This window comes from Lynx rufus, unplaced genomic scaffold (genome assembly GCF_022079265.1).
Source record: "Lynx rufus isolate CCGP_SWC_20201006 ecotype Redwood Valley unplaced genomic scaffold, mLynRuf1.p SCAF_20, whole genome shotgun sequence".
NCBI classification, from domain to species: Eukaryota; Metazoa; Chordata; class Mammalia; order Carnivora; family Felidae; genus Lynx; species Lynx rufus.
This window is the reverse complement of record NW_025814835.1, coordinates 8,245,483-8,268,219: the sequence shown is the minus strand read 5'-3', so window position 1 is coordinate 8,268,219 and position 22,737 is coordinate 8,245,483. Positions and strand designations below refer to the sequence as shown.

Sequence of the window (22,737 nt, the reverse complement as noted above, 5' to 3'; positions counted from 1 at the left end):
AACTGTTTAACCACTTTGACAATGCTATTTAGGGGCACCTGGGTGGCTCAGTCCGACTTCAGCTCAGGTCATGACCTTGCATTTCGTGACTTTGAGCCCCGCATCGGGCTCTGTGCTGACAGCTCAGAGCCTGCTTTGGATTCTGTGTCTCCCTCTCTCTCTTCTCCTCTCACGCTTGCTCTCTGTCTCTCACTCTCTCTCTTTCAAAAATAAATAAACATTAAAAAATAAAAAATCTTTAATAAAAAAAGAAAATGCTATTTAGATAGTAAAAAACAAAAGTTACAGTAAAAAAAAATTGGGGTTGACTACAGTTCCAAATCTTTTCACATAAACATTAGAAGAAAATATAAGTAAATATTATTTAATCTCAGGAATGAGAAATGGCATTTAGATTTACAAAAATAAATAAATATATAGGATTGACCAGGTCAGGTGAAAAATATCTGTATGTTAAAATGACCACAAACAACATGTAAAGGCACACAAAAAGTATCTTTAACACATCCTGGCATTAAGAAAAAGCTGTAAGGGTGCCTGGGTGGCTCACTTGGCTGAGCCCCCGACTTCGGCTCAGGTCATGATCTCCCAGTTCTTGGGTTCAAGACCCACGTTGGGCTCTGTGCTGACAGCGCGGAGCCTGGAGCCTGCTTCAGATTCTGTGTCTCCCTCTCTCTCTGCCCCTAAGCCACTCACATTCTGTCTCTGTCTCTCTCAAAAATAAATAAACATTAAAAAAAAATGAAAAGCTATAGAAGACAATATGAAAGATACAAATAACTAAGAAAAAGCACTAAAAGAACAAGTTTGTGTAAGAGGAAAACTGTGGTCAGATAGAGCATCTCAAGCTCTATTTGGAGGACGGGGAACTACCACAACCTGCATCCAGAAGGAATTCGGTCTGCATGTGTCACGCCCTTTCACTAGGTGCTTACACATCTGATTAATTACTGTACTCTAAAGAAATGCTCTGAAATGTGAACAAAGCATTCTGTAAAACATTTACAACTGCCAAAAGAAAATCCTCATTTCCCCCAAGTAGACTGAGAGCCAGACCACACAACTGCAGTCTTCAAACTCCCTCTGCATGGGCATCATTTGGGGGCTTGCTAACCCGCAGATGACTGGGTGTCCACCCTCCAAAACTCTGCCCCAGTGGGTCTGGGTGGGTCCTCACAGATGCAGCTCTCCTGTGATGCCCGTGTTTCTGATCTGGAGCCCACCCTGTAAAGCTCGGCTACAGACATTCGGATGATGTGTGTGAGAAATTTGAATGAAATGGAAAACTGCTGACTAGGGGTATAAAGTTAAGTAAAATTTCAAAACCATAATTCACAATGATGCATGTTAAACTCTCTCAGCCAAGTGTAGGACTTAGGGGGAAAAGGTCTGCAAGGTTACAAATGCCAAAATTTTAGGGGTGCCTGCGTGGCTCAGTCGTTTAAGCGTCCAACTTCAGCTCAGGTCACGATCTCACGGTCCGTGAGTTCGAGCCCCGTGTCGGGCTCTGGGCTGATGGCTCAGAGCCTGGAGCCTGCTTCCGATTCTGTGTGTCTCTCTCTCTCTCTGCCCCTCCCCTGTTCATGCTCTGTCTCTCTCTGTCTCAAAAATAAATAAAAAATGTTAAAAAATTTGTTTTTAAAGTGATGATCTCCAGGGAGTGGCATTACAAGCAATTATTTCCTAAAGACAGATATCATATGTTTTCATTCATATGTGGATCTTGAGAAACTTAACAGAAGACCATGGGGGAAGGGAAGGGGAAAAAAAAATAGTTACAAACAGAGAGGGAGGGAGGCAAACCATAAGAGACTCTTAAATACAGAGAACACACTGAGGGTTGATGAGGGGGTGGGGGAAAAGGGGAAATGGGTGATGGGCATTGAGGAGGGCACTTGTTGGGATGAGCACTGGGTGTTGTACATAAGCGATGAACCATGGGAACCTACCCCCAAAACCAACAGCACACTATACACACTGTATGTTAGCCAATTTGATGGTAACTTATATTTTTAAAAAAGCAATTATTTCTTTAGGCTTTTTGGCATTTTCCAAACTTTCTAAGTGATGTATTGCTTTTATTAAACGGAAAAAAAAATAGTAGAAAAATGTAAATGTCTGCATGCTGAAAACAAAATCATCAGACAAATTTTAGTGATGATATTATTTTTAACCTTTTTTTAAGTTTATTTATTTACTTTGAGAGAGAGAGAGTGCTGGGAAGGGGCAGAGAGACAGAGGGAGAGAGAATTCCAACCAGGCCCTCTGCTGTCAGCATAGAGTTCGACACAGGGCTTGAACTCACAGTGAGATCATGACCTGAGCTGAAACCAAGAGTCTGACGCTTAACCAACTGAGCCACCCAGGCACCCCACTGGTGATATTTAAAGTACAAGATGTGGAGAACTTTTTTTGTAGAAGCGTATTCAGAATCCTTAGAATTAAGATGGCATTCCTTATTAAACTCCAATTAAATGAATTAAGTAGAAACCATTGAAAGGTACTAGTCATGTGTTTCACACCATTCAATTATAAATCTAAACTTCAAATGCATCCTTTAATGTGAAGTATGTTACCTCCTTTTAACCTCTTCTAGTAGTGCTTGATGTGTTGGAGTCAGATCTGTTTACTCCATCTTTTCACACACAGTATCTCAAGCCAGAGTATACACTTGGCATGACAGATGAAATGGTGTGTAAAAAGGGATTTGGTTCCTAAAGGGAAAACATCAACGAGAACAAAACTGTATCTCTACTCACAGCACAGACCCCACAGACCCTCACTGCCCCCCACTTCCTGCTTCAGTCTCCAATCACAAGTCCAGGTCTCCCTACTTCTGATGGACCAACCAGCCATAAATCCAAGATTCCCGTGATCCCCTCCTTAGGTTGGACAATTTGCTGTAACGACTCACAGAACTCAGAGAAGCACTTTATTTCCTACTACTGGTTTATTAGAAAAGATGCAACTTAGGGATGGCCAAATGGAAGAGACGAACAAGGCAAGTTAATGGAATACAGATAGAACTTCCATGCCTCTAGGGATGGACCACCCTCCCGGGACCCTGCATGTGTTCGCTAACTCAGAAGCTCTCTGAACCCTGTCATTTAGGGATTTGATGGAGGTTCCACTGGACAGGCATAAGCAATTAAATCATTGATCATTGGTGATTAATCCAACCCCCAGCACCGCTTCACTTTTTCAGGGGGAAAAGGGCTTTAAATTCCAACCCTCCAATCATGTGACTGATCCCTCTGGCTCCAGCCCTCCATGCCGAAGCTCGTTCTGTGTTTCCAGCCACCAGTAGCCTCATTAAGTTGCAAAGGGACACTCATTGCTCTGGAGATTCAAGAAGCTCTTGTGTCAGGAATTGGGGACAGTGACCAAGTGTTATAGCAAAGGATGTTCCTGGTACCCGTATCACTTAGGAAATTAACAAGGGTTTGGGAGTTCTGTGAAAAGAACCAGGGGGCAGAGACCACATTTCTTATTATACCACATACTTGATTGATGGAGCTTATATTGTTTTGGAAGGCCCTGGACAATTAAAAAACACACCAGAATGAAGATTTCCCTGTACGAAACAAGGGTAAGAGCATGGGAGCCAGGTGCAAACTCACTCACGCTCCAGAGATCCAGAGACGCTGCAGTGTAGAGCCTCCCCGCCTGTAGTCAACCCTGCTTTTTACTTCTTTCCCTGACCCGCTGCTGCGCTAACATGAACACCCAGTACTTGGTGCCAGGCCGGTGTAGCCACACGACTTGCTGGGCCCTGAGTGACTAAAAACCAAAACAAAAAGGAAAAGCAATGGGTGTGGATGCTTCAGGGAATCAATCAATAGTTCATAACATTCACTTTTGCCTAAATTCTGCTAATAGATGTTGGGCTGAGTGATGTCAGCCCTCAAGCCCCTCTCTTAAAGAAAGAATTATGTGTATTCTCAGCAGCCACTTTTTGGCTGATTTTTTTTTTTTTCATTTTCATCCCAATGCTGTCTTGATTCATAGGAGGACAAAAGTGTCGTGAACCATAAAGCCATTATTTTCCCTCCCATCAAAAAAGATAAATACAGTTAAAACAATTTAAAGCATGTCAGTGAGATATATAAATGAATAATTTACTCCGGGACTGCCACCCTCCAGGCTACGTTCCTGCCAATGACAAGTATTTATGGCTGAGTTATAAACCTTCAGAAAGGCTCATGGTAGAAATGACGCCAGGTCCTTCCCTTAGAGCCAGGCGGCAAGAGCAGGCATTAATGTCTATTGTTTATCTTTTATTACAGTTTGAGGTGGGTTAGGAAGTGAGGAAGCCAAGTGACTCAGAACCTAAATATCTGGACTAAACAACCTGCTAGGAAAAACTCACAGACCCTGAGCCTCTAGCCAGCCTGGGGTAGGTCATGGTAGACACCAGTTAAAGTTATTCTTGCTTTCTGGAGCACCTGGGTGGCTCAGTCGATTAAGCGTCGACTCTTGGTTTCAGCTCCGGTCATGATCTCATGATTCGTGCGTTCAAGCCCCACATTGGCCTCTGTGCTGCCAGCATGGAGCTTGCTTGAGAATCTCTCTCTGCCCCTCCCCCACTCACCCACGCATGGGCGTTCTCTCTTCCTCCTTCGCAAAATAAATGAATAAACATTAAAACAAACAAAAAAGTTTTTCTGCTTTCTAACCTCGTTAAAAAGAAAAGCAAAACTATTAGACTTCATTCTGTGTAGACATGAGGATACATCATGGGTGAATTCTCACAAGGTAGATATATGTGAGCTGACACACTATTATAAGGTCAATCCTAATTCGTAATCACCATATAATGTAAGTATCCAACTTACATTGATTTGTTGCAAAAACACATCGAGGAAGGAAGACTTGGGGCCTAGTCCTACCTTCTAATTCTTTTGCCTGGAAGACCTCATCATAAGACAATCTCGCAGGCACATTTTTGGCAATTGCAAAGTGATGATAAAATCAACCCAAGGGTGGCTATGGGGCTTCAATAAAACATATAGACGAGCTTTATATATTTAAGTACTACATAACATACAAATTATTAATAATATATTTTGTATACGTCCATTCAAATTAGGGTTTAAAAAATAACTCACTTGTATTCTTTTCATGTTGAACTAGTCATGTGGAGCAGGTTGCTTGCTCCTGCAGCTAGATGCACCTTCCTCGGAAAAGGCAGAGGTAGCATTGATAAACATGTACAAGATAATTATAGCTTTGGGGGACCACTGGGTTTAATGGCGGCCCAAAGTTTGTTGAACTTTCCTGTATGGCTGAAATATACATCGAGTGGATACTGATATGGTAATATTATTCCAAGTTTTCAAAGGTCAACTTTCTTTGTGCAAATCAATTTTATACTCTTCACATTTCAGAAGCCTTCCCCTGTTTTATAGCAGGAAGATCCTAGCGAATAAATTATTTTCAGAGGACTGAAGAACCATGACATCAGCCTCTAATCCTTCTTCTGAGTGAAGAGTAATGACTCTTTCTCAAAATAAAAGCATTATCAGATTTTAACTGAGAGACTTATAGCACATAAAGAAAATCTAAAAAATCAACATAAGAAACAGAAACATAAGAGAACACAAACAGAAATGTAAGAGAATCTAAATCATTGTCCTGGAGCAAACGAACAAGAGAAGCAAGTTTCCAACCCAATGTACAATTTTTGCTATACTATACTGAGTTTGCCTCTTTTGATGGAAAATAGTTCCCAAATGACTCAAGAACTTAAACGTTTTACATCAGTTGAGATACACATAGTCTAAGATGGGCCGTAAAGTTTACCTACTCGATATAGGATGACTGCATTAGCTCCATTATCTGGTGTCTTTATGTGCATGACGCCATATGTACTGAGGACCATAGCACTCTACAGTGATTGGTGTACGGCAAGGGAATCTAAGTCAGCATGTGAGGCATAGGGATGGCGAACATCTTTGGTTTGGGACACTTACTGGGAAAACTTTCATGGCTTACTCTATCATATGAGATGTCTCATCCTTTCACCCAAATGTTTCTTAGTCTTATGTTACGTTTCTTGTATTTCATGAACCTCAATTTTCATGGACACATATTATTTAAAGAAGACTGTGTTGATGCGTCATAAGTCATAATGTCAAGAACTGCACCAATCTTGCTCACTTTCTTAGTGAATTAAGTGTACCGAAAAGAGTTAATGGAGCGGGCCAGAGACCGCTATCCTTAGAAAGGCGTGTGTCCAAGGTTGGCCATTGGCTAGTGCGTGGGGACTCGGAGTTTTGGAGGGTTTCTACCATTCCCTGACTGTGGTTAGGGTGGTTTACTGTGTCTGAATTATTTATACAGACAATGTGGCTTATGTCAAACACCCGCTTTTTCTCTCTGGGAAATCAGTTAGTCATTCTGACTTTGCCCCACGTGCCTTTTACTTTTCCTGATCTGGCTCTGCGTTCTTCTGCTGTGGTAACTCAAATCCATGGCTTCGGAATGCAATCATCAAGGAAGACAGTGCTCTTACCTCCTAATTCGGTGGGAGGGTAGGAGCCTACATTCCACAGACGCCTTTCTCCAAGGTGCACAAGTACCTTCTCGTGTACTGGTGTAAGAAGTTCATTTTTCCTTTGGATAAAGCCAATTAGCCAACAAAGATGGTCACCCCACTTACCAGGTGAATTTAGGTTGAACTGTGTGTGACAAATGGTGCTGTCAGGTCCTTTTAACTGAGGACTAGTTACTGTTTACCTTGAAAACACATCTGTAATGGGGCGTATCTGTGGGGCCCATGAAAGGTGAGATTTCTGTCTCTGCACTCTCTTGGCAGATTGCCTGAGATGCACATCACAATTCTGGTTTAATGCTTATTTAATAACAAAATTGTTTTCTTTCTCTTCTACCTTTGTTTTCTGGGGAGTGAAGAGATTTTGCTTTTAATTATAATTCCCCAGCACACTGTCGTTATTACTGTTGTTTAACCAAGTGTAACTCTATATTTCAGTGTCACTATTATGTGTATCCACAAAGATAGAACAGGAAATTTTTCAAATGCTCTATTGAAATCCAGATAAACATTTCTGTCATGCAGTAAACACAGTAGATATACCATACCATACCATTTCAATGTTTTACATATTTGGCTGTTTGATATTTAGGTCCATAAATATGAGCAAATGCAACTATTTGGAATATTTTAATATATAAAATAAACTTTTGATTTTTTTGGGGGGTTTTGGAGATTAAGCCTTCTCTGTCCTTGAGGGTGAGGAACTAGAATTCTGATGCCTTATAACTCCAGCTCTGGGTTCAATGGTCTTTACAAGAACAAGAGTGAGAGGAGGATTCGAGAGGAAGGAGAAGGAGGGAGGAGGGTAAAATGGAAGAAGTTTGCCCTTGAAAATGTAGAGCAGATTCCCAGGAAGCTGCTCAAGGGAGTGTGCTTCCCCACAAGGGGAGAGTCTAGTGGGCAGCTCTGGTATAGACCTCGGGGGCAGTCGCTCTGCCAAAGCCAAGAAGCCACGTGAGAGCTGAGCTGCCACCACCTCTCTCCAGCAAGAACCCCGACTCTCCTTCGTCCAGAGGTTACTCCTCAAGTCGCCCTCATCTGTTCCTGGTGTGCACCTGACTTCAGCAGACACTAGCACTCCCCTCCAGACCCAAATACCCGCTACCTGACTTTGCTCGTCCCTCATGTGACTGTGCAGGAACCCTCCCTCACACCATTCCCTAACACCCACAGGCCTCAGAAGAGGGGACAAGTCAGTAGAGAACCCCACACAGCACCTGTGCCAGTCTAACTAAGCACACAGAGCTGGAACAACATTGTGGGAGACCAGACTCCCATTCCTTTGCCTACACTCACTCTATATGTTGGTTCAGTTTGAAATCTATTGTAGGTAACAGGGGGGTGGGGGAGACAAGGCTGTGGAACTCTCCATGGGCAGCTTCTTCTGTGATGCATCTTTTGATGACAGGGCTGACTTTTTTCTTTCACTTGGGGCAATGATATAGCGCTGCTGTTAACTACAAGAACTCTGAAGTCCTCCTCCCCAGCTCCGGACCCTAGCCCCTCTGCTCACTAGCTCTGGAGCCTTGAATAAGTTATTCAATCTCACCATGCGTCACTTTCCTCAATCGTAAAATGCAGATAACAACAGAGTTGTTGTGGCAACTGAATGAATAATTACCAGTAAATTCTTAGAATGACACATATAAGCACCTCCATGAGTTTGTCATATAGTAGCCAAGACAAGCCTGTCACATTTAATTCCTATAACTGCTACAATTTTTCCCTTGAATCTTCAGAAATCTTTAAAATTCAAACTATATGGTATTTATAAAGACCTATATATAAATGTGTTATAAATGTCGTACAGATCTTTTCAGAATACAAAAGAGACTCCAAGCTTTGGGCTGAATATTTACCTCCAAATATTCAATTTTAACTCATTTTATTTTTAAAAAAATGTTTATTGAAGTGCCTGGTTTGAGCATCCGACTCTTGATTTTGGCTCAGGTCATGATCTCATGGCTTGTGAGAGCTCACGGCGTATGAGTCTGTGTTGAGCTCTGTGCTGACAGCATGGTGCCTCTATGGGATTCTCTGCCTCTCTCTCTCTACCCTTCCCCCTGCTCATGGGCACACACCTGCTCTCTCTCTCTCAAAATAAATAAATAAACTTAAAAAATAAAAGTAAATAAGATGAAAATGTTTAGTAGGCACTCTACAAATATATGAAAGCCAATGCTTGGCTATAAGAAACAAAAGCTATAGTAATAATTTAAAAATCTGCAGCTTTATGACCTAGTTTCATTACCCCTCTGATTCCTCCTTTTTAAAAAATAGCCATTGATTAAAGTAGGAATTGCATGCCTGGATGGCACAACTGATAACCTTTACTGAATCAGGAAGAGAAGACAGTAGTCAACATAAAACCAAAACCACCTGTTCTGATTAAAGTACTTGGGACTTGGCGTGTGTGTGTGTGTGTGTGTGTGTGTGTGTGTGTGTTTCATGAGTGTAAAACTGCCCACACATCACATGTATTTACTGAACGTTTACAGATGGCAGATTGCACACTGTTCCAGCTGCCAAATGCTCACAGACACCTTAACTTACAAATGTACATGCACACACAGATTTAAAAAGTGAAGGATTTATCCAGTGCTCTAAGTCATGAAAAACTAAAGGCACATTAACATCATTATTATTCATAACAAACAATAATTATACTTTGCAAGCCTGTATTTTTCTGTATTTGTGAACTTGTCTCCTATGTGGCACCCATTTGGGGGTCATGTGCAAATGCATTGTATCCTTGAACTTCTTCAGCTGGAAGCCACAGAAAACATCCCACCTTTTGTTAATGTGGTCTCCTCATCTCAGTATCTCCTCGGGACTTGCCATGTCTGTCATAGCGATAATAAGGATTTTTCAGTTCACTCACTATTCATCTCCTCTAAAGCCATTTCTCAGTCCCGATCAATCCAATTGGGAGCATTAACATTTCAACCTTGTATCCACGAAAGGCAGAATCTCTTCTTCTGGGTTAATCAAATAAAATGCTACTCCTACAGTTAAAAGATTTTGAACATTGCAGTTACTTTTGAGTTCTAGTGAAAGTGAACTATTTTGAATTAACTCCAGAAATAAATTTTAGAGTAGTCAATGATACTGCAATATATTTATTTTTAAAAAGGTATCCAAAAATATCTCTGTTGGAAACATTCCTCTTAAAAATTCCTGAATCAGGGGTGCCTGGATGGCTCAGTCAGTTGAGTGTCCGACTCTTGATTTGGGCTCAGGTCATGATCTCACGGTTCACGAGTTTGAGCCCTGCATCAGACTCTCTGCTGACAGCATGGAGCCTGCTTAGGATTCTCTCTCCCTTTTCTCTCTGTCCCTACCCTGCTGGCGTTCTCTCTCTCTCAAAATAAATAAATAAACTTAAAACAAAACTATATATATATATACTTTATATATATATAAAACTATATATATATTTATATCCCTGAATCAGAAAAAGATTAATACCATATGATTCTACTTACATGTGGAATCTAAAACACAAAACAAACAAACAACAGAAATAGATAAATACAGAGAACAAACTGGTGGTTACCGGAGGGATGGTTGGTGGGGGATGAGTGAAATAGGTGAAGGGGATTAAGAGGTACAAACTTCCAATTATAAAATAAATGTCATGCAATGAAATGTGCAGCATAGGGATTATAGTCAATAATAATATAATAATTTTGCATGGTGACTGAGGGTACCTACACTTACTGTCATGAGCATTTCATAATGTGTATAATTGTTGGACCAATATGATGTACACCTGAAACTAATAGAATGCTGTATGTCTACTATATTTCAATTAAAAAAAAGTCTCTGAATCACTGGAGTGTAAATAACTTCTAAGATATCAGTTGAGGATCAAAGATGTGTCTCTACAAATGACAGATCTATGTTTATTCTCCATTTCCTGGCCTTTCAAATAACACAGTCCTCTGCAAACCTATTCGGTCACCTAGTGTATGTCAATAATTGTCAAGAGTCAGCTCAGTGCATCTTTGAAATACTTCAGTGGAAGTTGCTAGTAGTTACCTGACTAATTGAATCATAACACTTAAAGCTGGAATCACTATTAGGAATGAAATGCCATTAGTCTCATATGAAGACCTTTATTTATTTATTTTTTTTAATTTTAAGTAATTTTCCATTTGCCTTTGGGGAAAACTTCACACAATCATCTATGTTCAGTCCCTAATAAGGCTCTCAGGGACAACCACAAGCTGTTCACAATTCCCAGATGCTTAAAAAAAAAAAAAATCCCACGCGTGACAAAAGTGTATAAATGGCTGTTTTGCAGTTAAGAGTCATTAGGCAGGTCTCTGGACAGGGATTTTAAGTAGGAAGAAAATCAGTACGTTTGTCTGAACTTGAATTCTTCTCTGTGCTCTAAGTTGCTAGGGAGAGGAAAACTTTGTGAAAATTGTTTGAAATTCAGGTGAGGATAAAGATCACTTAAAGAAAAGTAGTTCCTAGGATTAGGTACTTTCTAATTTACATTGTTTATAGTCATGTAAAGCAAGTAAACGTGCATGAGGTAGGAACATACACCCAACAATGCTTCTGTGTAACAGTGTCATCAGATCAACTTAACATGAGGTCTTTCGGCATTTCTTTCTCTCTGATGCTAACTTGTCATTATTATTATTCAAATTTGCTATCTTGTTTATCTATACAAATATGGTATGTATACAAAAAACGACTGCAGGCGAACATTCCAGGATTTTGTGCATTAGGAATGATGAATAAATCAATACCTGGGGTTTACAAAACAAACTAACTGGTTATCTACCTTTTTGTTTTTAATGCAATGTCTCCTAAAAGAACTGACTTGGGCCGAGGTATCCATAAAGACACAGAGACATAATAGGCCATGATTGAGCAATCATCTCACTTGTGATGCTGGAAACAGTATGTCTTGTCTGGATATCCAGCTATCATCAAGAATTTTAAAAACTTAACTGAGCTGAAAATTGGACTTGATCCATTTCAGCAGAGGCTATTTTAACTTGTGAGCAGTGACACCAGTGCTCTTGAATTCTTTTGCTGTGGTTCTAATTATATAAAGGAACTGTCAGAAACGTTATTTTCTATGTAGGTGAAGATATTCAAAAGCTGAAGTTCATAACACTATGTCATGGAAATAAACGTGTCTGGCATTCCAGGACATCTCAGCTCAGACAACCCCCATGCCTACAGTATTCACAACTATCATGAATTCACAGGGATGGGACAGAAGGTTCTGGATAAATGGGCCCCTAAAACAAATTCTCTTGTCTACAAGCCGAAACTGTCCAGGAATCAAATCGCCTGGGAGCAAACTGGTTGCCTTTTAGCAGAAAGTAAAGGCCAAAGAAATAAACCAAGTTTATTTCTCTTCCTCCTTGTTCTTCCAGCCAACTTGGGAGCAGAGTCCCACAGTCAGGAAACTCCACCAAGCTGTGTGCAGGCAAGATTTGTAACCTACAGTACCTATTCCTCTATGCTCCTGCCTCTTTGTCAACCCTCCACCTCACTGAAGAAACACGGGAGGATTCCCTTGGCTGTGGCCCCATGATTTCCCAGTGAACGTTTCTGTCATTTTCATTTGCAAGCCCCACCCACCAGGTCCAGTGACGCAATTATGCGCCATTTATACAAAACATGCAAAACAAGAAAACTAAACTTTCCTATTAAAGGAAATAGATTTTTTGAAAGACATAAATGTAAACAAAATTCATGCAAGTTTTCTCCTCGAGTATTGCAACGGATCTCCTCAGAGTTTAGGTTTCTCTGATCAGCAATTAAACCTCAAATGTTTCAGTGTAGCTAGAAATAATCTAGCTACAAAACTTGAAAATAAAATGGACATGTTTTAAAATATGTTGAAATATAGAGACATATACTAGAATATATAAAAATATTAACATACAAAGAATCAGTCAAGAACATTTATTGAAAATCTTCTGGAAAGATATTTTGACAAAGATGCCATAATCCCAAACCTCAAGTAATTTCCTAACGTAAGTGTCTGGACCCGTTGCAAACAGGTGCAGTTATTGAGTGACTCAAAGGTATAAATTCCAGAGTTATAAAAGTTTGAGAAATTCAAAATGTTTCATAGTTCAACAGCAGGGAAGCCATTTGAGGCTAATGTGGAAAAGTTTGTGAACATGGAAGAGATCTGACAGAAATCCTAACGGAAAGGAGGTAAATGGGGTGAAAATTAGTAGGTTGGTTGGGAAGAGGGAAAGTAAGAAAGTGTGAATGACTAGCAAGGCCATGGAAGGTACAAGCTGACATTCCAACCAGACTAGCCCTCTGCCCTCGTCCAGGCCGCCTTGTCCCAGCCAAGAAGCGTAAGGGGCCTGTGGCCCCCCAACCAAGCCTGCGTACCTTTGGGGTCTTAACCAGCCTGGAGGAAGGGGTACCTTTTTCTAATTTGCCTGCCCAGAGAGGCACCATTTGAAATCCGTCTGCTTGGAGTGGGCTCCTTTTTGTGCCCAAAGACCCAGTTTGTGGTAGCTCAGTACGAGAACGTAAATATTCATGCCCTGACTGTGGCAGCTGGTTTCCTCTGTCTCACATTTCTCTTTTTGATTCTGTACTCAGTGATTTCACTTACACTTCCTTGAATATCATTTTTTGCTATTTTGGTCAAGAATCAATAATGGCTGTCATTGCTCTTACATGAGACCCAGAATCACACCAAGTTATCACCTAATTGATACTTATGATATTAACCCCCAACTCAAAATCTCTGTACCAACCTAGTCACTTGATTGCAGTCACGCACACACAACTTCCTCGTCCCTCCTCCCTCGTTCCTGTGCATATTTTGTGTTACTTCTTACACCCTATTTTGTCTCTGTTTTCTGCTCTGATCATCAGTTGAAACTTGGTGGTTCGGCTGAGTGGCCTCATTGGCAGAGGAAGATTGGACAAACACACGAGTAACAACACTGTTCGGCAGTGGCGAACAGAAGTTTGTTCAAAACTCGTCTCCTCCGGAAACTTTCTGCAAGAGCTCATGTCATTTCTTTGATCCTCATTCTTTTTATAACCAATAAGCTCGGCTGAAACAATAGCAGGCTGAATGTCACTTGGTTAATATTAAACAGCTTCACAAATTCTTTTGGTGGAAACTAAAATGCTTTTCTTGTGACTAATGACAATCTAGAAGACATAAAGGGCCCAAAATAATCTTGGTCACCATCAGTAAACACACATTTCCCCCTGTTCCTTGCCCCATGCTCTAGACAAGTTTCAAATTCAGAAAAGCCAGTCTGGAGATATTTCAAACTACTTCCCAGGTCCTGAGTGCAAAGGACAGGACACAAACATTTATTTCCACTTAGCAAAGAATAGTCAATAGGAAATTCGGGTTCAGCCCATGCTTCTGCCATGTTCTCCCTCTGTTCAAAATATATCAAGAACTGGATGGGACATCAGCATGACTCAGTCGGTTAAGCATCTGACTCTTGATTTCAGCCCAGGTCATGATCTCATGGTTTGTGAGGTTGAGCCCCGTGTCAGGCTCTGTGCAGCTGCTGCAGAGCCTGCTTGGGACTCTCTCCCTTTCTCTCTCCCTCTCTCTCTCTCTCTCTCAAAAAACAAATAAATGGGCATTTAGAAAAAGAACTGTGGGAATGCAAGCTGGTGCAGCCACTCTGGAAAACAGTATGGAGGTTCCCTCCAAAATTAAAAATAGAACTACCCTATGACCCAGCAATTGCACTCCCAGGTATTTATCCAAGGGATACAGGTGTGCTGTTTCAAAGGGGCACATGCACCCCCATGTTTATAGCAGCACTATCGACAATAGCAGAAGTATGGAAAGAGCCCAAATGTCCACTGATGGATGAATGGATAAAGAAGATGTGGTATATATACACAATGGAGTATTACTTGTCAATCGAAAAGAAGGAAATTTTGCCACTGGCAACTACATGGATGGAACTGGAGGGTATTATGCTAAGTGAAATTAGTCAGAGAAAGACAAAAATCATATGACTTCACTCAGATGAGGACTTTAAGAGACAAAACAGATGAACATAAGGGAAGGGAAACAAAAATAATATAAAAACAGGGAGGGGGACAAAACAGAAGAGACTCATAAATATGAAGAACAAACAGGGTTACTAGAGGGGGTGTGGGAGGGGGGGATGGGCTAAATAGGGAAAGGGCATTAAGAAATCTACTCCTGAAATCATTGGTGCACTATATGCTAACTAATTTGGATGTAAATTTTTAAAAATAAAAAATAAAACAAGTTAAAAAAAATAATAAATAAAAACTTAAAAAATTTTTTAAAAAAACTTAAAAAAAGAACTGTATATATGGTACACTGGTTGGCATTGTGTCTGACCTCTGAGTACTCGGTGCTTGTCTGAAGATGAACACACACACGTGAAAATCAGGGGAGAGCCCTGCGTGTGTGTGTGTGTGTGTGTGTGTGTGTGTAGAATATGACAGTCACGAAAATCTCTCCTTTGCATCCTATAAAAGAAGTTGATGGGAGCCAACAAAAGGATGCATAGCAGTTTATAAAATTTGTGTCACAATCACCTTTCCCTTGACAGTTGAAATAAATTAAATTTGCTCCACATCTTATACCTGTCTCTCTCCTTTAATCCCTACATTGATTTTTGACCAAACAGCCTCAAGACTTGAAATAATCAAATCACATCAGAGCAGATGTAAGTGAGCTATTTGGCTTTCCATCCGATTTTTTTTAAATTTTCAATCTTCACTTACATTTATTTTGAAATCAAATTAAACCAAAATATAGGGTCATCAGCTGGCATTTTCCATCAACTTTAACTTTTTACTAATGAGCCCTGTTGATATTCTTTTAACCTGCCAATTGAATGTCAAACAGCCATTTTGCAAGTGTTCAAAACACGTGGACACTAACGATATTGGCCATGACTTTCAGTCACCTTCATTTTCAACACCGTTGATCGCTTATGTTATAGTTTTGTGCAAGAAACTTAGTCATGTTTGGATGAGTGAAAGACGTTTTTATTAATTAGTAAAAGTGAAATAACTGTATCTCCTAAAATGTATTACCTCTATTTTTTCTATGATTTAAGATGTTTATAATTATTTTTTTCAACATATGGCAGAGAAGATCTTATTTCCTATGTGTTTGAGAAATGTTCTTTATGATATTTTTCTGAATAGAACTTTTCCTTGCCTTAGTCTCTGAGAGAAGAGTAATGATTGTGTGTGTGTGTGTGTGTGTGTGTGTGTGTGTGTGTGTGTTTCTTCTTCAGGTTTAAAAAACATTTCTGTAATACAAGTTTTTTTAAGGTAAGAAATATTTTGTATTTGTGCCTGAAGGAATGGAGTCAACATTTAAAATGAAGAAACTGTTAACATTTCTCCCCCACATATTCCATCAACCCTCTTTTGCATCAAGTTCTCTTTTGTTAATGTTTATTTTGAGAGAGGGGGTGGGGGACGGGGCGATGGTGAGGCACAGAGAGAGAAAGTGGGACAGAATCCCAAGCAGACTCAGCATTACCAACACAGAGCCTGACACAGAGCTTGATCTCATGGATGGTGAGATCATGACCTGAGCAGAAATCAAGAGTCAGACACTCAACAGAGCCACCCAGGTGCTCCTGCATGAGGTTCTAAGAACAAGCTCGGCCTCGCCCACAGCCCTCACTGTCATCAGAGAAGCAAAGAAGTTTCCATGTGGCCCAAGGTGATTATGAGAAAGTGCTGTCCTTTGGCAAATGTCCTCCTCGGCACACACAGCTGCTGTAGTGGCAGCACTGGAGGCTGCTGTGTGTACAAACTCTGTTCTTCTTTTCCAACACAGGAATAAACAGCAGTCTGCAGTATAAACAGAGTCTATAAAGGGACAGCCAAATAAATCCCAGGGAACCTTGGCTCTAAAAGTCTCCACACAAGCCAAGGCACATGAGCTGGCTGGAAGCACATGAAAGAAAGGGAGTGGGAACGGAAGGGAAGGGAAGGGAAGGGAAGGGAAGGGAAGGGAAGGGAAGGAAAGGAAAGGAAAGGAAAGGAAAGGAAAGGAAAGGAAGGAGGGAGGGAGGGAGGAAAGAAGGAAGGAAGGAAGGAAGGAAGGAAGGAAGGAAGGAAGGAAGGAAGGGAAAGGAAGGAAGGAAAGGAAGGAGGAAGGAAAGGAAAGGAAAGGAAAGGAAAGGAAAGGAAAGGAAAGGAAAGGAAAGGAAAGGAAAGGAAAGGAAAGGTGAAATACAATTTCTGTCACCAGCAAAAATAATTTTTTCTGAGATGTTCCTCTGCTATGAAACTCGCCCAGAGGCATAACTGAGAGAGCCTGAGAGGAGGTAAACGCTGCCCTCCATCCAGACTTCTATGTTGGCCTCTCTGTATTTGTACTTCAGGAAGTGAAAAGTCACTTTTTCTTACTCTCACACAGGTTTTGTGGGGCCTGAAGCTTAAAAAATGAGGGCCTCATTATGACACAGGAGACAAATTACTAATACAAAAGAAATACGATTTAGAGGAAGAGGTCCTAAGGCTAGTCTGTTGCTGCTCTGAGGGCTGAAAACAATGGAAGGAATTAAAGCTCTGAGCTGGCAAAGCAGTAACATTGTCAAACATTTATTAAATTCCACTCAACACTGACTCAGCAAATACCAATCCAACACCATTTTGTTACTGTGGAGGACACACGAGGATTTAGAAACGTAGTCACCACCATTATAAAGTTGTAATGCAGTTGGAAAAACATAAAAGTTATACAAACTGAGACTTGCAGTACTTTTCAGACTTACTAAATTTTTCTTTTAATTTCAGGAATGTGGCAGATCGAGAAATTGGAAAGGTTTGTAATCGTTAAATCTGTAATTGATGGATTCACAAGGTAAAGAAGAAGCAAATACTAAGATTCAAAAACTGACATTTACCGAAACTCAATCATTAAAAAATATTTTGGGGGCGACTGGGTGGCTCAGTCAGTTGAGTGTCCGACTTCAGCTCAGGTCATGGTCTCACGGTCCGTGAGTTCGAGCCGCGCATCGGGCTCTGTGCTGACAGCTCAGAGCCTGGAGCCTGCTTCGGATTCTGTGTCTCCCTCTCTAGGTCTCCTCTCCCACTCATGCTCTATCTCTGTCTCTCAAACATGAATAAATGCAAAAAAAAAATTTTTTTTTAATATTTTGAACAACAGTCATGACAAAGACAACAGAAACCAATCCAGTGGTTGGCCTTCTCCAGTTTTAACACTTGAAGACATGCATCACGTACTTACCATCAGTTACAGTCAACCTCCTCACAAAGGTTTCATTTTCTCCCATTCCGGCACTGAAACCACAGCGGTAGAGTCCTGAGTCAGAGACCACGGCCTGGGGCATGGTGATGAAGGTGCTGGTCATTCCCGGACTACAGTCACTCGACACCCATCTTTGGTACTTTGAAGTATAAATTTTCCCTTGGGACAAGTTGCAGCTGGTCAAGAGGTCAATCTGATGGGGCTGGATCTTTTCCCAGGTAATTTGTTGTACTGGCCACTTTGTTGGAAGCTCACAGGAGAGTGTGATATTTTTTCCAGGTTCTGAGACCATGTGGCTATCTGAGGGCACAGCTATCTCGAAATCATCTGAAAACAAGAAGCAAATGATTACACTTAGGACCTCAGATTTTGGGGTGTGAAGGTGCAAGCTACCCTTAAAGTTCTATCGAAAGGAATGGCGATGTTATTTAACAGGTTCATCAGCTATAAATGATATCTTTATGACACATTTTTTGTAAGAAAAAGACTTTTGAAAGAGGCTAGTAAATAAATAAAAAGGAGGATATTCTTGTTCACACATATTCCCTTAAGTTTTACATGGTTAACCATATAACAAGAAACGTAATAAAAACCACTAGTGCTTTCCTCGGCAGCGATCTTATCAAGAGGCTGAATTTCACAAGACTATTCTGCAGAAATGCTGGGCTGCTGACTCAAACATTGTATCCAGATTGTAGTCATGCTAAGATTTTAATGGTCATTGAAAAGATGACCATTGAATAAATACATGCATAAAGTTTTTTTCAGATATATAAATATAATACATATATTTTCCAGATATGTCTTATGCATACATAGAGTAAGGGTCCACATGTGATTTAAATTCCTGGATACCAAGGAAGTCCTTCAATATTTCTTCCTTCCACCATAGCTGAACTACCCAGCAGAGCACTCAGCAAATATTCAACAGATATCCAAATCAGTAGTTCTGGGCCACCTTCTTGACTACCAGTTGTAAGAGAGGAGAGGAGAGGAGAGGAGAGGAGAGGAGAGGAGAGGAGAGGAGAGGAGAGGAGAGGAGAGGAGGAGAGAGGAGAGGAGAGGAGAGGAGGAGAGAGGAGAGGAGAGGGGAGGAGAGGAGAGGAGAGGAGAGGAGAGGAGAGGAGGAGAGAGGAGAGGAGAGGAGAGGGGAGGAGAGGAGAGGAGAGGGGAGGAGAGGAGAGGAGAGGAGAGGAGAGGAGAGGAGGAGAGAGGAGAGGAGGAGAGAGGAGAGGAGAGGGGAGGAGACGAGAGGAGAGGAGAGGAGAGGAGGAGAGAGGAGAGGAGGAGAGAGGAGAGGAGAGGGGAGGAGACGAGAGGAGAGGAGAGGAGAGGAGAGGGGAGGAGAGGAAAGGGGAGGGGAGGGGAGGGGAGGGAAGAAAAGGAAGTGGGGGCACCTGGGTGGCTTAGTTGCTTGAGCATCTGACTCTTGATTTTTGATTTCTAATCCCAGGTCATGGGATTGAGCCCCATATTGGGCTCCACACTGAGTGTGGAGCCTGCTTAGGGTTCTCTCTCTCTCCCTCTGCCCCTCTCCCTCACTTGCCCTCACTCTCTCTCAAAAAAGAAACAAAAGAAAAGAAGAGGAACAGGAAAGGAGAGGAGAAACCACACTTGAAAGAAGATACTGAGTCTAAAACACAGCAAGATTTGCTGTCCATACGAAACTAGAATACTATGTCTATAAGAGTTTCATTTCCACCAAAAGGCAGCTTCTTTTCTTCAACAAGTGGTTCCATGTGTCAAAATGTTGTTGAAAAGAGAAAACCACACAGCATTCCAGTTTTTCAATTTGTAATCATACAACTGTTTATCAAAGTTAACACTTTACCCACATAATAAGCACACAGTAAGAAGCATGTTATCTCTAAGTAAAAAGCCACCACAAGAATGGGGGGGGGGGAAGAAATGGGAGAAAATTCACAAGCAGTGGGAAAAACAAGCGGCGCCTGGGTGGCACAGTTGGTTAAGCATCTGAGTTTGGCTCGGGTCATGATCTCACAGTCCGTGAGTTTGAGCCCCGCATCGGGCCCTGTGCTGACAGCTCAGAGCCTGGAGCTGCTTCGGATTCTGTGTCTCCTTAGCTCTCTGCCCCTCCCCCACTCGCACTCTCTCAAAACTGAGTAAACGTTAAAAAAGTTTTTTTTTTAGTTTTTAAAAAAAGAAATGGGAAAAATAAGGAAATAAAAGCTTAAAGCAAACAAACGAGAAACTAAAATGAAATTAAGATGGACAAGAAGTGACGAGAAAAGAGAAAGAAATGAGAGATAATATAAATAAAAGGACAAGCACATGGTGCTGGAAAATATCAAGAACATAAAAGAAACGAAAAGAAAGAAAAAGGGACACATTTTTCTGTGAGGCGTGCGAGACCATGGGGAAACAGAGGCAGGCCAGCCCTGAGCTCTTATATTATCTGTCTTCGGTGCAGACACGCCTGCCGTCGGTTGTCTTCCTTTGTGGCACCTCCCTCCACCCATCTCGGGAGCTTCATCTGCCCGTGTGACCACAGCTGCTCTCAGGAAGCGACCCTTGTAATGCTGACTTGGGTACAAAGGGGGATCCGCCCTGAGGGGTGTCTACACTTGTACAAAGGACAAATCCACAGAGCAATGAAGGCCATCTCCGATGCTGACCAGCCAGGTCTCAGGGGCTGGTGGAGCTGTCGTTGAAGGAGCCCGGAAGTTTCCAGAGCCCAGGCTCTACGTAAAGACCCACCTGTCAGTAGACACAGACGGGGCTCAGCCTCACAGGCCCCGCTCAGAGGCAGGTCGTGCTGAAGCACAGAGTAACCTCCAGCTAACCTGTCCTGGCTACCGGAGTCGCTGGTTGGTGGCGGGTGAAAACTGAGACTCACAAGAGGTCTGCAGAACTCCCCTTGTCTCCTGTGCTCTTTGCTGCTTGTCACCTAATCCTCCAGCATGGCACATGTAAGGCGACAGGAAATGACCCTGAAAACAATTACCCGAAAACCCCGCACACAAGAGGACCCCGGCGTCCTGATGTGCTTGGAACTAGAAAGCACGTCTACTTGAAATAGGGATCAAAATGCTGTCGTTAATAGGGAAGATTCAAATCTTAATAATAGAAATGAAAATAATGGACACCAGTTAACTTTATATTTCTATTTGGTTATGTATTAATTCTCAGCATAAACCGAGAATAGACCACAGTTTGTTCTGTTTAAAAGATTATTTTTTAGAGCAGGGTTAGGGTTACAATAAAACTGAGAGAAAGGTAGAGATTTCCAATATACTTCCTCCCTCCTCCCACACGCCACATCCCCATTATCAACATCCCCTACCAGAATGATACATTTTTTACCAAATATGAACCTATGTTGTCACATCATAATCACCTAGAGTCCATAGTTTATACTGGAGTTCACTTTCGGTGTTGTACATCCTGTGAGTTTGGACAAATGTATAAGGACACATGTCCACCATTATGTCATCTGGAGTATTTTCACATCTCTAAAAATCCTCTGTGCTCTATTTAACCCTCCCTCCCCTCAACCCTTGGCAACCACTGATCGTTTTACTGCCTCCATAGTTTAGCCTTTTCTAGAATGTCATATAGTTGGAACCATGTGGAATGTAGCCTTTTCAGATTGGTTTCTTTCACAGAGTAATAAGCATTTAAGATTTCCCCACATGCTGGGGCACCTGGGTGGCTCAGTCGTTTAAGCATCCAACTTCGGCTCAGGTCATGACCTCACGGTTTGTGGGTTCGAGCCTGGCATTGGGCTCTGTACTGACAGGTCAGAACGTGAAACCTGTTTCAGATTCTGGATTCTGTGTCTCCCTCTCTCTCCACCCCTCCCTTACTCTTGCTCTCTCTCTCTCTGTCTCTCAAAAATAAATGGATATTAAAAAGAAAAGTTAAGATTCTTCCATGTGTTTTCATGGTTTGATAGCTCATTTCCTTTTGGGATTGAAGACTATTCCATCGTCTGGATGGCCCACAGTTTACTTATCCATTCACCTCCTGAAGGACATCTTAGTTGCTTCTGAGTTTGGGCAACTATGAATAAAGCTGCTGTAAACAACCATGTGCAGGAGTTTGTGTGGGCATAAATTTTAAATTCCTCTGGGCAAATGTCAAGAAGCCTGATTGCTGGATTGTATGGTAAGACACTGACAAGCTGCCTTCCAACTGGCTGCCCCATCTTACACGCCCACCAGCAACGAATGAGACCTCCCTTCCTGTCACACTCTCACCAGCGCTGGCTGTTACCAGGGCACAGGATTTCGTCTGTTCTAATAAATTGATCTGTGTGTTGTTTTTATGTGATCTAATCACAAAATAATATGATGAGAGATTCTCTGTACTGTGTGTATGATTTTTCTGACAGGATAGATTATTTTTCAATTTATCTCAGTGCTTCATCACCTTTTCCAAGTACCACTCGATGCCTGGGTACCCAGATACTTCAGGGTATGCTGGTGCCTCCTGCCACTGCCCCAGGCCACCATCACATCTGCGGCCGCTAATCTCTTCTCCTTCACCACCCTCAGTAGGTAGTGGCCCTGTGTGCAGTTTGAACAGCACTACAATATCACTCATCAATTTCACAAGACCCTTACTCTGTTCACTATAAGCTTCAGAAGACCAGACCTTTGGTATAGACCTTTATACACCACTCTATACTTGGGACCTAGAACAGTACTTGGCATAGAGCAGAGAAGTCAGTATATAATTTTCGAATAAAGAAACTGACTTATAATTTCATCTTGCAGCCGATATGCAGGGTGTACCTACTGACTGGGGGGAGGGGAAGTTACCTCCATAAAACCTCTCATAGTGAGAAATGTGCTCGAAATCATATGTGTAATCCCTGAATGAATTCACTGTTCCAGGCAATGACCATCAATGTCTGCAAATTCACAAAAGACCATTCATGTCTCCATGATGCCGCACTGGG

The 22,737-nt window shown here is 41.6% G+C and overlaps 1 protein-coding gene across 3 annotated transcripts in view; it reads right to left on the bottom strand.

Moving 5' to 3' along the window:
* CD226 (CD226 molecule) overlaps positions 1-22,737 on the bottom strand; it is an 86,996-nt gene that overhangs the window by 10,247 nt on the left and 54,012 nt on the right. For all 3 annotated transcript variants that reach the window (XM_047086252.1, XM_047086254.1, XM_047086253.1), the window contains one exon: positions 17,793-18,140. In XM_047086252.1, coding sequence (XP_046942208.1) covers positions 17,793-18,140 — 348 coding nt within the window. The remainder of the gene's footprint in view (positions 1-17,792; positions 18,141-22,737) is intronic.